The 17,952-nt window shown below is 43.3% G+C and overlaps 4 protein-coding genes across 4 annotated transcripts; 3 read left to right on the top strand and 1 right to left on the bottom strand.

The window, feature by feature from the left end:
- Positions 1-311: 311 nt before the first annotated feature.
- EAF02_006396 (uncharacterized protein) lies at positions 312-1,250 on the bottom strand (the record flags this gene model as incomplete). The annotated part of the gene is made up of 1 exon (XM_038902444.1): positions 312-1,250. The coding sequence occupies one exon, from the start codon at positions 1,248-1,250 to the stop codon at positions 312-314; it is 939 nt and encodes a 312-aa protein (XP_038757664.1).
- A 733-nt stretch (positions 1,251-1,983) lies between these two features.
- Positions 1,984-6,830, top strand: EAF02_006397 (uncharacterized protein; the record flags this gene model as incomplete). The annotated part of the gene is made up of 11 exons (XM_038902445.1): positions 1,984-2,202; positions 2,253-2,734; positions 3,013-3,287; positions 3,335-3,734; positions 3,789-3,951; positions 4,239-4,409; positions 4,475-4,637; positions 4,696-5,278; positions 5,330-6,013; positions 6,065-6,141; positions 6,253-6,830. 11 exons carry the CDS (start codon positions 1,984-1,986, stop codon positions 6,828-6,830), a joined length of 3,795 nt encoding a protein of 1,264 aa, XP_038757665.1.
- A 5,658-nt stretch (positions 6,831-12,488) lies between these two features.
- EAF02_006398 (uncharacterized protein) lies at positions 12,489-13,395 on the top strand (the record flags this gene model as incomplete). The annotated part of the gene is made up of 2 exons (XM_038902446.1): positions 12,489-12,997; positions 13,050-13,395. The coding sequence occupies 2 exons, from the start codon at positions 12,489-12,491 to the stop codon at positions 13,393-13,395; spliced, it is 855 nt and encodes a 284-aa protein (XP_038757666.1).
- Positions 13,396-14,154: 759 nt separating this feature from the next.
- Positions 14,155-17,345, top strand: EAF02_006399 (uncharacterized protein). The gene is made up of 3 exons (XM_038902447.1): positions 14,155-14,800; positions 14,866-16,359; positions 16,413-17,345. The coding sequence occupies exons 1-3, from the start codon at positions 14,530-14,532 to the stop codon at positions 17,132-17,134; spliced, it is 2,487 nt and encodes an 828-aa protein (XP_038757667.1). The 5' UTR covers positions 14,155-14,529; the 3' UTR covers positions 17,135-17,345.
- The last annotated feature ends 607 nt before the right edge of the window (positions 17,346-17,952 follow it).

Consider the following 17,952-nt stretch of genomic DNA (forward strand, 5'->3'; position numbering starts at 1 on the left):
GATTCATATATCCCTACATCTTAGAAATTGTCCCAACCCTCTATCTTGGCAATTCGAAAAGCATTTCGCCGTCCCACCAGTGATTTCCGCACCAGAGAATTAGGTTGTCGAACGTTCTTGGAGAGATGAATAAGCTGTCATTGCACTGTAAAAAGCCAATAGTTTTTAGTTATACCAGCCGAATTTGGCTAAAAAGCTCAGTACCCAACATGAGCTTCGCTCCCAGCTTTGTTGATGTATACAAAATGTAGCTCAATTGTGTGTGTTCGGATTTGTATTAGTATAAAATCTCCGCTATTTATCTTCTATATCTAGGAATTTTGCTGTTCATCCAAGACCCATTTCACTCCGTCTACAACCATATCCGGCTGCGTTACCAGGATAAAGTGACCACTCTCGTCAGCAAACACAAGTTTTCCCCTCGTGGAAAGTTTCAAATGTTCCTTCATAAGTCCCTCACTTTTCTCATCAGCAATGTTGATCAGGTTCCTAACATAACTCCTCTGCTCCTCAGTCCCATTCCCCATCTCAACACCCGCTTTATACAACCCACTCCAATCTCTGCTCCTCAGGCCCCCGATCACATAAACCGGTTTATCTCCAAGAAGCGGCTGCTTATTCCGCAGCTCTTTCTTTAACAAAGTATCAAAACTCGGGGCGTATTCATCATCCTCTTTCTTTGCCTGTAGCATGTATTTCTCTGTTCCTCCTTCGCCTTCGAATGCATCCCATTCTCCCGTGGTGAATTTATGCTCGGATCTGAGACTAATACCAGAAAAGAAATCAACTCCTTCGGAAATCGCTTGGAGATTTGCATCATTAGGATTCAGCACCTGTAGCGCAGTCTCGTGATTCGCATCGACGAATACCACACCAGCGATGTGGGGGCCATTTCCTGTAAGGGCAATGAATTCGTTTATGAGTACACCGGCCCAAGAATGCCCAACAAGAATTAGGGGATTTGAGATGGAAGCTTTCTCAATCAGATAAGAGAGTTCTAAAGCAATATTCTCCGCTGTGGGCGCAAGAGGTGAGAGCTCAGAATTGCCATAGCCGGAACGGTCGTAGTTGTAGCTGCGTAATGAGGAGGGAAGTAGCCGTGTCACAGCAGCCCAAATGCGACTGGTGCTTTCTACACCTGCTATAAATAACACAACGGGATCTTTGGAGCTGCTGGGTTCTGGGCCATGAGTGTAGAGGGCGAGGGAGTGAGTGCCGATGTTGATAAGAGTGGGGGTCGAGGAAGACATTATGAGCTTATGAAGCTACGCGTTTCTGAGGCTTCTCAAATTCAAATGGGGTGTGATATATGATGATGCTCTCCAAATATCCAAGCTACTGCATCCATACATATATTCCATCACTATTAATGCTTTGTCAGGTCTCTGAGTCAGGCCGTCTTCCCTGAGCGTAAGCGAAGCTCGGACATAATCATGATTAACGATTGCTAATAAGCTCTCCATATATCTGATTGAAGATATCTACAGAGATCTCCAGGGGAATAGAAGATCTTTACGCAAAAGTACCTTGAGAGCACGTCACAAGTATTAAATGTAATGGCTGAAGGGCGTAAATCTGCGGCTATGTAAGCGCTAGCTGATTGCCAATTCAAATAACTCACGCTTACACATACTATTTGATCCTTTGAGCCGGGATCCGGGAGTGCTAATAGAAAAGCTTTTTCTCATCTATCTCAAGCCTGTAAATAGTGCTATTTTTGGAGCAGTGGCTCGAGAGTAATAGGCTTATCAGCTGTTTAAGGGGAAATCCTAGCCCTCTTGCTACCCACACAGTTTAGACTCGGATCTGTTAGCCACTTCGGGTAAACTGCAGCATACCCCTGAGCCTGATATCGGTACTGGTAACTCGGAACGACATCCAACAAAACCGACCTACATCTCGACTGCCAAGCCCGTCCATTCTCATTCTTGCTTGCTTTTCGGCATTACATGATTTTGTCTTGTGTGGAAATATTTCTTAGTCATGAACGCTTCTAGCGTTTGTGTTGCAGATGCAGATGCTCTTTTTGGTCCTCGGGTCGATCCATGTCGCAGACAATTCGACTTCACGTTACTTTTCGAGCAGAGTGTTTTCACCGTCGGGCCATCTGCAATATTTATCGTACTGCTTTCTCTGAGAATACCGAAGCTATATCGGGAGAAGAGAAAAACACTGCCGAATTCACTTTGGGAGTTTAAATTGGTGAGTTTCCCCATCTATTGTTATCATACGTGTGACGCTAACAACGACAGGTGGTAATATCAGTGATTTTATGTCTTCAAATTGCTCTTTTAGCATCATGGATAGTTTCTCAGGGTCAACAGACACCCGTATCTGTTCCAGCAACCGTCCTGTCAGTAATTGCCACTATTGGTCTCGCAGCATTATCGAACCTGGAGAATAACCGATCTATACGCCCTTCATTAGTAATTTGCACTTATCTTCTTCTTTCCACGCTATTGGATATAGCTCAAGCAAGAACACTTTGGTTGCAACATGGAAACACAGCATTGTCGGTACTATTCACAAGTAGTGTGCTAGCCAAAGCAGTTCTACTATGTCTCGAAGCATTCGAGAAAAGATCTTTTCTCAAAGATCCCTACAATAGATACCCACCAGAAGCTTTGGCAGGAGTTATTAATACGAGTCTTTTCTGGTGGCTCAATACACTCATCCAGAATGGTCACAGAAACCTGCTCAGTCTTGGTGATCTCTTTGACACCGATAAAGCCCTGTCAACTTCTTCCCTAGAGACAAAGATGCAAACTGCATGGCGAAATCAATCGCCCAATGGAAAATATTCTCTCCTCTTCGCTATTCTTACAAGCTTCAAAATCCCTCTACTCACACTCATATTTCCGCGTCTTTGCCTAATCGGATTCAAATTCTCTCAGCCATTGCTCATAAATCGAGCCATCTCGTTGATTGACAATCCGAGACGCCGGGAAATCAAAATACCGGATATGCATTGATTGGCGCAACAGCTCTTATATACCTTGGACTGGCTATTAGCACTGCCCAATACCAACACCAGATATTCCGAGTCATCACCATGATTAGAGGTGGATTAGTCTGCATTATTTATAATTCAACGCTATCCCTCGATGCAAACTCTACAGGCGATTCTGCTGCAGTCACACTGATGAGTACAGATATAGAACGCATTGGAACTGGATTCAGTAGTGTCGATAGTTTATGGGCTGGTCCGATCGAAGCAGGAATCGCAGCATATTTATTACAGCGAGAAATGGGTCTAGCATGTATCGCACCTGTCATTATTTCACTGGGTGAGTCAAATTGTGCACTTCGCAACATTCTCTACTAATCCCTGTAGCATGCACGATTGGAGCATTTTCAATCATGAAATGGGCAAAACATACTCAGAGGGAATGGGTCGAAGCGGTTCAGAAACGCGTTGCAATCACATCATCAGCACTTAAATCGATCAGGGGAATCAAGATGCAGGGACTCACAACACGATTGTCCGAAGACTTGCAGGATCTTCGTGTCCAGGAACTCGAGTATGCGAAGCCGTTTCGTAGGAATATTATTGCCACGGCAGTGTCATCTAACGTCACAACCCTCTGCGGACCGGCTATTACGTTTATTGTCTATATTCTTCTTCAAAGAACCAAGGATTCGGCAACGCTGAATATTGGACAGGCTTTCACGAGTTTGTCTCTGATTTCGTTATTGAGTACGCCGGTTTCGGAATTGGTTCAGACGATTCCTACGTAAGTTGATTTCAAGGGATACCAGAGATTATGAATGACTAACTCGAGAGAAAGATTTGCGGCCGCAATGGGTTGTATGGAAAGAATTCAGACTTATATCAGGACACAAGATCGCAACGATCCTAGATTTTCTAGACAAGATTCTGAACGCATCTCGATATCTGGGGAATCTGGAGACAATGTCAATCTTGTTTCCCATGAGATGGAGCTGCAAACGGTTCGTTCAATCATGGCCGGCCTCTTCGTCCCGTGCTCGGAAAAATGATATCCTTACAATCAAAGACGCATCGTTTACTTTCTCACCCGAAGGCACACCAGTTCTCAAAGATATCAATATCGAAATTTCTCGCGGTACTTTAGCCATGATTATCGGTGCATAGGAAGCGGCAAATCAAGGTCTCCTGAAAGCAATTCTTGGCAGAAACTACCAAGTAGTAAAGGATTTGTATTCACGAATACTTCAAGTATTGCATTTTGTTCTCAAACCCCATGGTTACCCAATAGCAAGCTACGAGAACTTGTGCTTGCGGATCAAGCTACGATGAAGTTTGTTATCACGCGGTTGCTCGCGGCTCTTGTGTGCTTCATCATGATATTGCTACGTTTCGGATGGCGAGGAGGACTATGATCGGTAGCGATGGGGCTACTCTGAGCTGTGGACAGAAGCAGAGATTGGTGGGTTGATTTTACTGTTTTAGATATATTAACCTGCTTCTTGTATGTAAGCTAATCCTGGTTAGGCCTTGGCACGCGCATTGTATTCCAGAAAAGACTTACTTCTCATCGATGACGTTTTTAGCGGACTCGATTACAAGACAAACAAAGCTGTCTTCCGCAACATTTTTGGTCAAGAAGGACTATGCAAGGAGCATAACATAACTGTCGTTCTTGCCACGCACGCAAGTAAGCGCGGATTCGAGTGAAATAGCAAAAAAACACGAACTGAGCTGACGGAATTTAGTTGAACATCTGCAATCTGCCGACAATGTTATTGTTCTCTCTAACAATGGTACTATTGTAGAACAAGGAAACTTTCGAAAACTGCGAGAAAATGATGATAGCTATGTCAAAGACTTGATTTTCCATGAAAGTCCAGACGAGAAATCAGACGAAGTCTCAGTCACAGAAACCGCGAACAAAACACCGACTAGACCAAAATCGGCTGAAACCAACGACTTCAACCGTCAAGATGGCGATGCCAGTGTATACTTCTACTTTGCGAAATCCGTAGGCTGGATCTACTTCTCTCTTTTCATCGGAACAGTACTTTTGTACACGTTCTCCAGCGAATTCCAAGCTGTTCTCCTAGAACTATGGTCCAAAGCGGAGACCAAGCATTCAGGTGTCTGCACAAATCTATACATGGGCTTATACGCAATGCTATCCATAACAGCCCTGTGTGGAATTGGGGGGTTGCTCTGCATCACATTGTTATTTGCAGGCCCATATGCTTCTATTAATCTTCACCGTACGCTCTTGCATACCGTCATGACTGCGCCATATTCCTGGTTCACGGCACATGATAGCGGGATAACGCTGAATAGGTAGGTAACTTCAATATCTAATGCGAGTCAATATCAATTAACACTCTATAGATTCAGTCAAGATATGAGTTTAATCGACATGGAGCTCTTGATAGGAATCGTCGACACATTCGCAGGTACATTCATGGCCATTGCTCAGGCGATACTTATTGCCACTGGAGCCAAATACGTCGGAGTCATTCTTCCATTCATAATCGGCACTCTTTATATTCTCCAGAAAGTGTACTTGAAGACATCGAGACAACTTCGATTGTTAGATCTAGAATCCAAATCACCGCTCTACTCACACTTTACGGAGACGCTCAGCGGACTCACGACCATCCGCGCTTTTGGATGGCAAATCCAATCCGCTGAGAAGAATCGAAAACTTCTGGATCTCTCACAAAAACCTTACTATTTACTCTACTGTATACAGAGATGGCTCAATCTTGTTTTAGATCTCATCATTGCTGGCATTGCTGTTATTCTCATCACGTTTGCAACACAGATGCGTGGCACTACTAGTGCAGGTACTCTCGGTATCGCTTTGGTGAACATTCTACAGTTCAACTCGACATTGAGTTTTCTGATTAGAAAATGGACTCAGCTAGAAACTTCTATTGGTGCTGTAGCTAGAGTGAAGAGCTTTGAAGCGAATACTTTGTCGGAAAATGGTTTCTTGGAAGTTAATCTACCGCCACCTGAATGGCCTGTTAAGGCTAAAGTCGACTTCAAAAATGTGACTGCGACTTATGGGTAAGAGCAGAATCGGAGAAGTTATATAGAATTTACTAATAGTATTAACAGTAACGATGAACCTGCTGTGCGGGATGCCTCATTTTGTATCGAGGGTGGCACGAAATTGGGTATAGTTGGAAGGACTGGTTCGTGAGTGTACCTTTTCCATTCTCAACGTTTAAAGATCTAACATATCTTCCCGCAGTGGGAAATCATCTCTAACTTAGCACTCTTCCGGATGCTCGAGCTAAAAACAGGAGATATCCTCATTGACAACATCTCCATTTCTACTCTCCGCCGTGAATCAGTACGCTGTTCCTTCATCACCATTCCCCAAGAACCTTACTTTCTATCTGGCACTGTCGGCTTCAATGCAGACCCATTTCATTCTCTAGACAATCAAGCAATCCAGACTGCGCTTGTTCGTGTTGGACTATGGGACATAATATGCGATAACGGAGGTTTGGAAGCTTCCATGGACGCAACGCCTCTCAGCCAAGGCAAACAGCAACTTTTCTGCATCGCAAGAGCATTGATCAGGAAAGTAGCGTTGGAAAATAAGGATCATGGAATTCTGGTGCTTGATGAGGTGACGAGTAATGTTGATTCTGCTAGTGAAGAGATCATGTTACGGATTCTGGATGAGGAATTTAAGGGCTGGACAGTACTTGCTGTAGCTCATAGATTGGGAACGATTAAGAGATACGATAGAGTTCTGGTTCTTGATAAGGGGAGTGTGGTGGAGGATGGAGCGCCGGAGGATTTGATCCGAAAAGAGGGAGGTCTATTTAAAGAATTATGGGAGAATGGATTTGGGAAAGAGAGTACTGTGTAGTGTGTTGAGTAGAGCTTCGTTTCTTTCTCTGCCTTTGTTGTTTCTTTTACTTGTAAACAAAGGAAACTCCTTAGATTGTCGATTAATTCCATTCTATTATACTATTCAACCTATTCATAGCATGGAATACACTCGTACCCATACCGGAAGCTTTCACCACACCCAATACAATTGGAATGTAAAACTATTCAATGTGTATACTGGAACCTATCGATAATCCAACTGGCCCCATTACATGTAGCACACTCAGTTCCCCATTAGATAGCCATCGCATGCTGTCAATGTCGTGTTATGGACTACCATCACATGTTGACCTCTTCTGACAATCACAACTCTATCCAGAGATACAGCGTCGTCGATAACTTTTTGAAGTAGAAGGGGATAATAAGAAAATTGGTTCATATGAGCGATATTTACAATATTCGCAGTTACATGGAGCAAAGCTCATTATGTGTGGAGATGAAATCGTCCCGTTGAGGCTATCACAAAGGGAATATATTTTTACACAACGCTTGTGGCCATAAACTTATTGGCAATGCTTTGTAGAAAATGAAAAGTGATCAAAACATTGATGTCGTGATATCGTGATGAAAAGAATATGTTTTACTCAAGTCTATCGACGCTTTTGAACGGCGCATCATCGGCTAAACTTACCATTTTCCCATCTTTCGTCCGAGAGCATCCGAGTCATAAATTCTCCTTTCTCTTCCTGAGGCTGAGTCAAGTCTTCTTTCTTCAAAGAAACATCATGACGACGCGGCGTCTCCGTTGGTATAAATAAATTTCATTGTCTTGTAATGCGAAATATATCTTCAATTTCTCTTTGTACCCCGATTCAATAGCGGCATCAACAGTACCAGTATTTCCCATTTCCAATTTCGACGCTTTCATGCAGATCTCTTCTCGACTCTGTTGGGTGCAAGGTCACGATATTAACAAAGGGATTCCCCTACACACCTTTCTTCCCTAGACGCAAAAGAGAGGGGATGGAGATGCCGCGGTGGAGTCCTGTCCATCTACACACCGTGGTGACCGTCTGTACCAAAAATCGCAATCAAAATCTCATTTCATGAATGTTAGGCCCCAGCAGAAATCCTGGTCATCCGGACACGGCTTTCCAGGGCATGGAGGGCATGTAGCCTGTAGGGCCAATTTTCTGAACCCCTCAAAGATTCCCTTGAGTTCTAGAACGATTGGGATAATATTGGTTCGTGCTAAGGTTGCGTGGATCCGGGAATGTAGTAGATACCTACTGGGTAGATGAGATATGAAATGGGTAATATATTACATGAGAGAGTGAATTTAATTGAATGAGGTAAATAAAATGATGAACCCGTCAAGGATCATGTGCGAAGTAATGGTAGATGGAGTTGATGGGGTAGATGGAGATTTATCTGCTGAGAGTTTCCACTACTGTACCGGTAGTACTGTTTCTCATGCGATGATAATTCTGGGTACCGATGCCATTGTGTGCTCCGTACACTACGCGGCTACGACAATTTCAATTTCAATTTCGATTCCGAATTCGATTCCGCAAAAAGAAGTCGAGGACGGTGAAGAATGAAGAGTCAAAAATTAATGGTTGACAATCTAACAGTGAACACAAAATGATGCAGCAGATTACGACTACAAACGGACATTTCTCACAGGGTAACATTAGCAAGCATCTCCATAGAAAAAGAGCCACGACTGCTCTCCAATCTTACGGATCCCCAAGCTAACAATCTAATCCAGAAAACGGAACAAGGAAATCGGCCTTGTGCATGCAGTAATGCAACAATAATGCAAACACGGCAGTGACGATCTGCGGAGCGCACTGTACCTAGCTACGTACTGCAATGAAGATCTGATAGCTATCGTAAAACAGTAATCTCTCATCCCTATGAATGGTGTATCAAAAACTCCGAGCTATCAGATCAATGCTTTTTTTCCCTTTGCTTCTTTTCCCCCATCTTCCCCTTTATGCCAAGCTTTACGATCAAACATGTTAAAAGAAAAGACTAACCTTACTTATTGCTGTTTGAGGTGGTTAACTAATTTATTCTCCTTGCTGCATTTTGTAGATAGGTAGTAGGTAGTTAGGTAGACAAGTAAGTAGGTGTAGTCGTACAACAATATTTCTAACCCATACGAAGTATTCAAAATTTGCGAGGTATATTCTCTATACGAATCAGACGAAAGTTATTTTTCTCAGTGAATCAATTCGGTACCCCTGATTCTTCCTGGGTATGTACCGGTGTTGTACCTATCAGCTTACCAGGCTTTGCTTTAGACGCTCGTGAGTAAAAATGCTCGGCTAATGGATAATTGTTCGTTCCTGATTATGGTGAGGAGATCTAATGCAGGTACAAGATTCTTACAAGCTTGCCGAGAAAATCGAAAATCCAATAAGAATGGATAGATGGATACCCTAGACCTTGCGGTTCCTCTTACTAAAGAAATATGATTCACGTATGATATGGGTTGTTGAAATGGTTTCTAGACCTCCGTCCAAGAATCTTGGAACCTCTGCAATTCCTTAACTTTGGACTTTTCAATATATGTTATCTGGAGTACGAGGTATGTAAGTATGTGTATGTACGGAGTATGTATGTTATTCCAAGTTTGAGTTTGAACATCTGTGTTTCCTCGGAGCTGAGCTGAGCTGAGCTATACGATGTAATAGCTTTTGTTTGCTCGCTACCTACCCAGCTGGCTAATTAGGTAAAACAGAAACGAAACGCAAACGCAAGCAACAGAGAGTTTTGCAACATCTCGCTGCTCATCCATGTCAACCCCAGACTCTCGTTCTTGCAATCTTGACAAGCACCAACATTCAGGGAGCGAAATTCATGCGAGACCCTGTTGGAAATCTTGTTGGTCCCACCCGGTCGTTTCATTAATCAATACGAGATGAACTGCCGCATGCTCGGTGGCATCTGGACTTCTCGATATGACATCACGTTTGCTGGATCAGCTTTTATACATATTCTTTTTCGATGTGCTTTTCCGTGGGACGGGAGGCAGGAGATCTTCGTGTGCAATTATGAACCTGTCGTTTTGCTATAGAGTTAAATACCTCATACAATGCAAAGTTAGATGAATCGGGAATTTACAGTAGGTCGATGGATGACGGCGACCCGATGACTAGATTAAATGCTTCATCAACAATTATTTCTTAGTACATGCTCTATAGACCTAGACTGCCTAGTATCTATCAATTGATCGATTTATCTGCGAAGGAATGCCTACTAGACCATTACCCAGCCAAGGCTCTTTACACCTGTCCATCAACAATCCAACAGCCGACCCTAAGGCTCACTCACCACACGACCACGGTGATCTCCACCAAACCTTTCAACCCAACCTTTTTGATCCTCCAGGAATCATCTCTCTGGTAAATATACATCACATTGAGGCTTTGTATCAGGTTTCACAATATTTCCAGAAAATACAGTCAGATTGGATTTCTTCCCTTTCCTCGCCTCCAGCGTTTCGAGATTCTCCTTACTGTACGTACATAGCTCACTAATGCATCCATCCCAATAATCTCTTCCTCCCATCTATTGAATTCTCCACGCGAAACGAATAATAGAAAAGCGACAGTTTATCGAATTAATCATCGCATTGGTAACCTTTCCAATATTGCAAAAACGTTAGATCTTCACAATGAGGTATGAAAATGAAAATGAAAATAAAATATGTCCGTCTACAGACACCGTAGTACAAAACTGTTTCAATTGAAACATGGCACTATCCCTCTCCCTCGTGCATCTCATGATGATACAATACAAGAGCGCACAAGTCCCCGACCATCATGTCCACGCATGCAACTTGTTTCGAGAGAGAGTAGCGTGCACATTCTCACAAATTGATTATTATTGTATGATTCGTATCGCGTTCTGAATCATCGTCTCGTTCGTACCTACCTACGGATTACTCACCGACACGACAAAGCTCTCACATCATTCATTGTTCTTCCGGGGTCCGCATCGATACATCGATGCTTGAATCAGAAGTGAAATTATCATCTCCAGATTTCTTATGCTTCTGCTTTCTCATTTTACATTACATTCATATTCATATTCATATAATAATTTTATTCGCATCAATATCATTTCACATCATTTCACACCACAAATTGACCGCTGTCTGTCTACCCACGAAAAGCACCATCACCACCACCAACCTACACCAGCACTCTCCATCCAAAGTTCCAAACCCACAAAGTACGTACCGTCCTTGGTCCCGGCTGTCCGAGATGAAGCCCAAAAGGCTTGTCCAAAGTGTTTCAAGCAGAGTGCAAAGTGACAGCGACCACCCCTACCAGTAGCCCATCGAGCGCCCATCCAGAATCTCCCTAGTGTCCGCACCCTCATCTTGCTGCTGCATGATTCGTTTGCTAACCCTCCGTGAGAAAGAGAGATCCAATTACCGTCGCTCGAAGAACACAACCCCCTGCAGAAAACCTCCTCTCCGCTACAAAGTCTAGTCGATGTCCATCCGAGAGAATTCGTCCAAGCCATCCTGGTTTCTTCTTGGTTCATCTTATTTCTTTCGTGCTTTTCGGTTTAGAGTACTTGTCTAGGTAATACGGAAGAAGATGTAGAGAAAGGAAAGAAAGGACAGAAAGAAAGAAAGAAAGATCTTTTATTCATCCGTTGAGTCTGCATATTAAAGAAATAATAACACGCTAGCACACTACTTGGAAATCTTTAAAGGTAAGTGAAGATTGGCACGAGTGAAGATTTTATGAGGATCGTGGATGCGCTATCTTCGGTCTATCCCGTACGCTATCAAATTGACAAGAGAGTTCTTTGACGATGAAGATAGGTGTTCTTGTCGTAAATAATGTACTTGTGTTTTTTTCTTTATGTGTTTCTATTCTGAGGAATAAAGAAGGAATTTAATGTAATTGTCTAGTTTCTATTATTGTATCCCATTCGCTTTTTGGTACCTGAATGACGAGTTTCGAGCAGAGATTGAATAAAGGGAATCTTTGCCGATAGAGAAGAGAAGAAGAGAAGTTTGATATCTCAATATAACTTTAAAGAAAATCCATCGACATTATCGATCTGTACGCAGAGTAACGGAAATTACCCTTGATTATTTAATATCCATCCAATTCCCCCTTCATTCTTCTAAACTCCATTCACCAGAATATCATCTACACTCACTCACTCATTTATTCATTCATTACCCTTTTTAGTTATTTTGATTAGAAAATATCCCGGTTAAACATCATCATCCAATCCTTCTACTTTCCACCAGAAACCCTGGACCAAAGCACTTTCAACGGACCCACTAAATCTTATTAGCACCGCTCCACAGCAAACCAACCCCAGTCTCACCCATCCATCAAACTTTACTCCTTTGAAATAAAACCACCTTCTTTTCCGCCCATCTGGATTTTGTCCTTTTTACCCACCACCACCACATTTACATTCCTTACAACCAGTCTTTCGAGGCACTTACACTCATTCGAGCAGTTTGAAATTCTTCGAAAGAATATATCCTCACGAGTCCAGCAGTGCTGCCAATCTTTTAACGCCAATTTCTTAACGAAACTCCCGGTCCAAGTACACTCACTCACTTTCTCGAAGAAAGCAACGGAAATTCCAAAAGTCATCTCAACACAAGGAAATTAAAACCCCCGCATTACCGTCAACGTCGATCAAAATGCGTTCCTCAATTGCTCTCGCTTCCCTCTGCGCTGCCTTTGCAGCTGCTTCCCCCCTCGTCAAGAAGGGTCTTGAGATCGCCGCTCCCGCCGCTCAAGTCGTCGAGACACATGTTGATGTCGTCACAAACGTGGTCATGGTCACTGTCACTGGAGAGCCAGTCATCGTTACTGCTGGAGCCGAATCTACCCCCGCTCCCGTTATCGTGACTGTCACTGCCCCAGCTCAATCTAGACCTCACAGATACTCTCAAGCCGCCCCTGCCCCGGCACCAACTACAACTTCCCAAGCTGTCGTTGTCGTTACTGAAACCCAAGCTCCAACTACCTACGCCGCCGCTCCAGCTACTACTGAAGCTGCCTCCGCCACCGATGCTCTCACCCCAACTTGTGTCGCTGCACACAACGATGCTCGTGCTAGTCATCAAGCTAGCCCCATGACATGGAATCAAACTCTTGCTGACTACGCCGCTCAAGAGGGTAGCTGCACCACATTCGCCCATGACTTGTAAGTTTTCTTCCTCTCTCATATATTAGAATATAACACTAATACAAAATAGGACCGCTGGTGGTGGTGGCTATGGACAAAACATCGCTGTTTCCGGAAACTCCGACGCAACTGCTTTTACTACCGAAGCCGCCCTCGCCGATCACATCAAGCAATGGTATGAAGAGGAATCTCTCTTCGGTTCATTGTACGGTGTTGCCAGCCCATCTGAGGCTGTTGGTGACTTCTTGCATTTCACCCAAATTGTCTGGCAAGGATCCCACCAAGTTGGATGTGCCGTCAAGACTTGCGGAACCGACAACTCCATCTACCCAGGCATGTACATCTGGTACAGTGTCTGCAACTACTACCCAGCAGGAAACGTGATCGGTGAATTCGCCACCAACGTTCTTTCTTAAATGATATCATGCCCATTTGCACATAAAGGAGTTCTTGGCGTTTAAGCTCTGTAGCTTAACTTACCTTTCATGTATGAACTTCTATTGAGAGGGGGTTTTTGTTGCCTGGCTCTGGGCCGCAACTCCATACCTTCGATACGCATTTAACGACATCATAAAAAATGGACAGAAATGGATGGATCTCGTGTCTTCCCTGGGTGTTCGACGACCTTCTTGACTTTATGCGTTGCGCCTTTTAGATACCCCTTGATAGACTTGGGTTCCTAATTGCTTCAAGTTATTTCGCACGTATTAGCATTCTTCTGCTCATCATTCAGTTCTTGTACATAGTTGAACTTAATAGGTCTTTGAGATCCTTTCTCCAAAACTTCATTAGTTCCTGATTGTATCTGTGATTGTGAATTGACTGTGATTTGATGGTGATTTGATGGTGATTTACCCCTCTGAGGCACGCCAAAGTGTAAGATGATTGATCGATTCCTTTCAGATCAATGAGAAATCTCGTTAATCTTCACCCGCGTTCTTGAGCGTTGATCCGATCTAGTTCAAACGGATCTACAACGATGTGACAATCGATGCATGGTTGAAGTGAGGTGGGATTGAGATTTGTGCGGGATGAATAAAGCTTGGCAAGAATGAGTCAGTCTTCGGTAGTGGCAGCGCAGCTGCGGGATAAAACGGTCCGTGCCTATATCTGAGCTAATCAAGACTCAAGAGGTGATTGAATACTGACGATAAGGCGATACGCCTAGAAATGCAGGTGTCTCGACTTTTTTCTATCTTCACACAATACTAGGTACATGAAGATATTGTTCTGGATTCAGGTAGTGTTTGTACTCTTCTTTTAATGCTTTGAAGATTTTCAGACATCTTTTTGAGTGTAAGATATCTTGGATTGTATCTGATATTCGTTTGAAACAAAGTCGTCCTTCCGAAACGAAAGTGTAATATTTTATCAGGATAACGAGGCAGCCGTTAGTGACCTTGAGAGTCAACTCGACAACACAGACAACTCAACTCCACTTCTCGCGCACGCGAATTTCACCTTCCCATTTGAGATTGAACATACAGATTACGGTCCACTTCGAGAACATTGAAGCTTTCAATTCAAAGATAGACACTTGAGTTCAGAGCATGATGAGTTCAAACATGCGTGGAGTGGGGGAGGCCCAAGGCATTGGACAGGCTTTGAAGGGTATGTTGGGAAAGGCCACTACGACGGTACCGGAACAGAAGAACGATAAAGTGCAGCTGGTCAATAGAGCCATTGAAAGCAAGAGTCCATATGTTCGCGCTCATTCTGCGAATCCGGTGGCATGGCAGCTTTGGGGGGATGAAGCAATTGACTTGGCGCGCCGGGAAAATAAATTGTTGTTTGTGAGCATTGGTTACAGCTCCTGTCATTGTAAGTTCTCCATTCTTTGAAACTCGCCAAAAGATACGATCAAGGGCTTACGACATGGAACAAAGGGTGCCATATAATGGAGCGCGAGTCATTCGAAAACGAAGAAGTAGCTGCGAGATTAAATAGCTCATTTATACCCATCAAAGTCGATCGCGAAGAACGTCCGGATATTGATAGAATTTATATGAACTTTGTGCAAGCGACGACTGGCTCTGGAGGATGGCCGCTGAATGTCTTCCTGACACCGAGTTTGGAGCCAGTGTTTGGGGGTACATACTGGCGGGGACCAAGTAAGACGACAGATTTCGAAGATCAGGTCGACTTTTTGGGAATTCTGGATAAATTGAGTACTGTCTGGTCAGAACAAGAATCGCGATGTAGACAGGACTCGGCACAAAGCTTGCAGCAATTGAAGGATTTCGCTAACGAGGGTACCTTGAGTAACAGACTGGGGGAGGGTGTGGACAATATTGATCTCGAATTACTGGAAGAAGTCACTGAACATTTCGCTAGTAGCTATGATCAGGCAAATGGAGGGTTTGGTTCAGCTCCAAAGTTTCCCACCCCTTCAAAAATAGCCTTCTTGCTCCGTTTGGGCCAATTTCCACAAGCTGTAATTGACATTGTTGGACTTCCTGATTGTCAAAAAGCCCAGGAAATCGCTATTACAACTCTTCGAAAAATGGCTCGTGGTGGAATTCATGATCATGTTGGAAATGGCTTCTTTAGATATTCTGCCACTGCAGATTGGTCTCTTCCCCACTTCGAAAAAATGCTTTACGATAATGCACAGCTTCTACATCTCTACTTGGATGGCTTTCTTTTGTCGCGAGACCCGGAGTTTCTAGGAGTCGCATACGATATCGCGAATTATTTGACGATCACTCTTTCACACTCGGAGGGAGGGTTTTATTCAAGCGAAGATGCCGACAGTTATTATAAAAATGGTGATTCCGAGAAACGAGAAGGCGCCTATTACGTTTGGACTAAACGAGAATTTGAAAATATTCTTGGCAGCGAACGTGGATTGATACTTTCCGCTTTCTTCAATGTTACTAGTCACGGTAATGTGGCGCAGGAGAATGATCCACATGACGAATTCATGGACCAGAACGTATTAGCCATTTCAAGCACTCCATCTGCGTTAGCCAGTCAATTTGGCATCAAGGAGGCTGAAATTATAAAGGTTATCAAGGAAGGCAAAGCGCAATTAAGAAGACGTCGAGAAGCTGACCGGGTGAAACCAGCTATGGATGATAAAATCGTTGTCAGCTGGAATGGTATTGCGATAGGGGCTTTAGCTAGATTATCCTCCGTTATCAACGGTTTCGATCCAGTCAGGGCTCAAGAGTACCTAAATGCAGCCCTCAAGGCAGCTACATTTATCAAGGAAAATCTGTATGACGATAAAGCCAAGATTCTCTACCGGATTTGGCGTGAAGGACGAGGTGATACTCAGGGATTTGCGGACGATTATGCATTCTTGATTGAAGGACTTATCGATTTATATGAAACTACTTTCGACGAGAAGTGGCTTCAATGGGCCGATGAACTTCAACGTAAGTGACCCTCATTCCAATTGATACATAGTGATACTAATGGCAATCAATAGAATCGCAAATAAATCTTTTCTACGACGGGAACGGTACAGGTGCATTCTTTTCAAGTACCGCCTCTGCTCAAGACGTGATCCTTCGTCTCAAAGATGCCATGGATTCTTCCGAACCTTCTACGAATGGCGTCTCTTCCTCGAATTTGTATCGCTTGTCTTCAATTTTCAACGATGAATCTTATGCAAAGAAGGCGAAAGAAACTGTGAAAAGTTTTGAATCCGAAATGTTACAATATCCGTGGTTATTCCCTAGTTTCATGCCGGCAATTGTAGCAAGTCACTTGGGTGTAAAGAGTATGGTGATTCATGACGCACCTGGTGATAATTTAGGGGGAAGATGGGTTCAGCAATCTGAAAAGGAGCCCCGGGGTTCTTTGGGATCGATTGTTCGGTTGAATTCTTCGGAGGGGAATGGACAGTGGTTGAGAGAGCGAAATCTATTGTTGAAGGATGCGCGAAAGAGCGACAAGACTAAGATACTCGTCTGCGAAAATGGAGTATGTAAAGAAGAGGAAGAGCCAATTTTTGTGGACTCGGGTGTCAAAATGGAGGAAAGTCCCATGGAAAATGATAGTTTTCAAATGACCGGTTTGAAAGAATCATTATCGGGCTCGGGGGAAAGTTTAAATAAGAGCCAAAGGGAACCAGTCCCAAAGGGAAATCTACAGCAAGTAGATCTTGGGGCTAAGACTAGCGTTGCGGATAAAGGAAAGGAAAATTAGGGTTACGTGAAAAGGAAAAGGTGTGGTTAGCTATCATGGCGTCATTATTGATAGGGGCTTAGCGGAGTTTCAAAGATGTGTATGGTATAGCGTATCAATGAATGGATTTCGCTCACTTGCTTACTTGTCTTGTTTGTTGATGTTCTGTTTGCTTTTAGTGAAGTGAAATGTACTTGATGGCTGGTGTATCTTCCAATTTGAAAATATGGTTATAGTAGAATGGTGGTAGGCCGCAAGCGGCTGGGTTTTTCAGGGATTGTTCGTGAGACTTGTAGAGGGGCAAATTTTCATTGGATGTTAAGTGTCGAGGTGTGTGTACTCACTCGGGTGTGAGTATGAACTGCAATCCCGAAGCTGGGAGAGCATCTAAGGAAATCAGTGGAATATCCATGTGCAAGTAGTCACCGAGGGGATAACCATGAATCGGCGCTTCATTAACGGTGCGTGCATTCTGATTTAATCATCGCGTTTGCGATGTGATTTAATCATTTAGGAAGAGTAGATACTTGATGTTTAGTTTTGTTTTGTTTAGGTCATCTTATATAGATGCTTAATATTTGCAGTAAGCATGTATTGCACATATTCATATTCATGTTGTTCTAGAGTCTGGTTTATAAATACTTGTTTCTTTTTTCTATATGTATCTCTCTTTTTTCTTTTTCTTTTTCTTGTTATTATTCTGTTTCGTTTGCTAAGGGGAGAGTAGACTCCCTTTCCCAATTTTGAAATAGTGTTATCTGATAATAGTATGTTGGATAGACTATGTGATCCGGCTTGGTGTAATTTGTACCTTGGCATTTGATAAAGACTCTTTGTGG

Source organism: Botrytis sinoallii (assembly GCF_014898435.1).
Source record: "Botrytis sinoallii strain Bc 23 chromosome Unknown BSIN_010, whole genome shotgun sequence".
Lineage (NCBI taxonomy): Eukaryota > Fungi > Ascomycota > Leotiomycetes > Helotiales > Sclerotiniaceae > Botrytis > Botrytis sinoallii.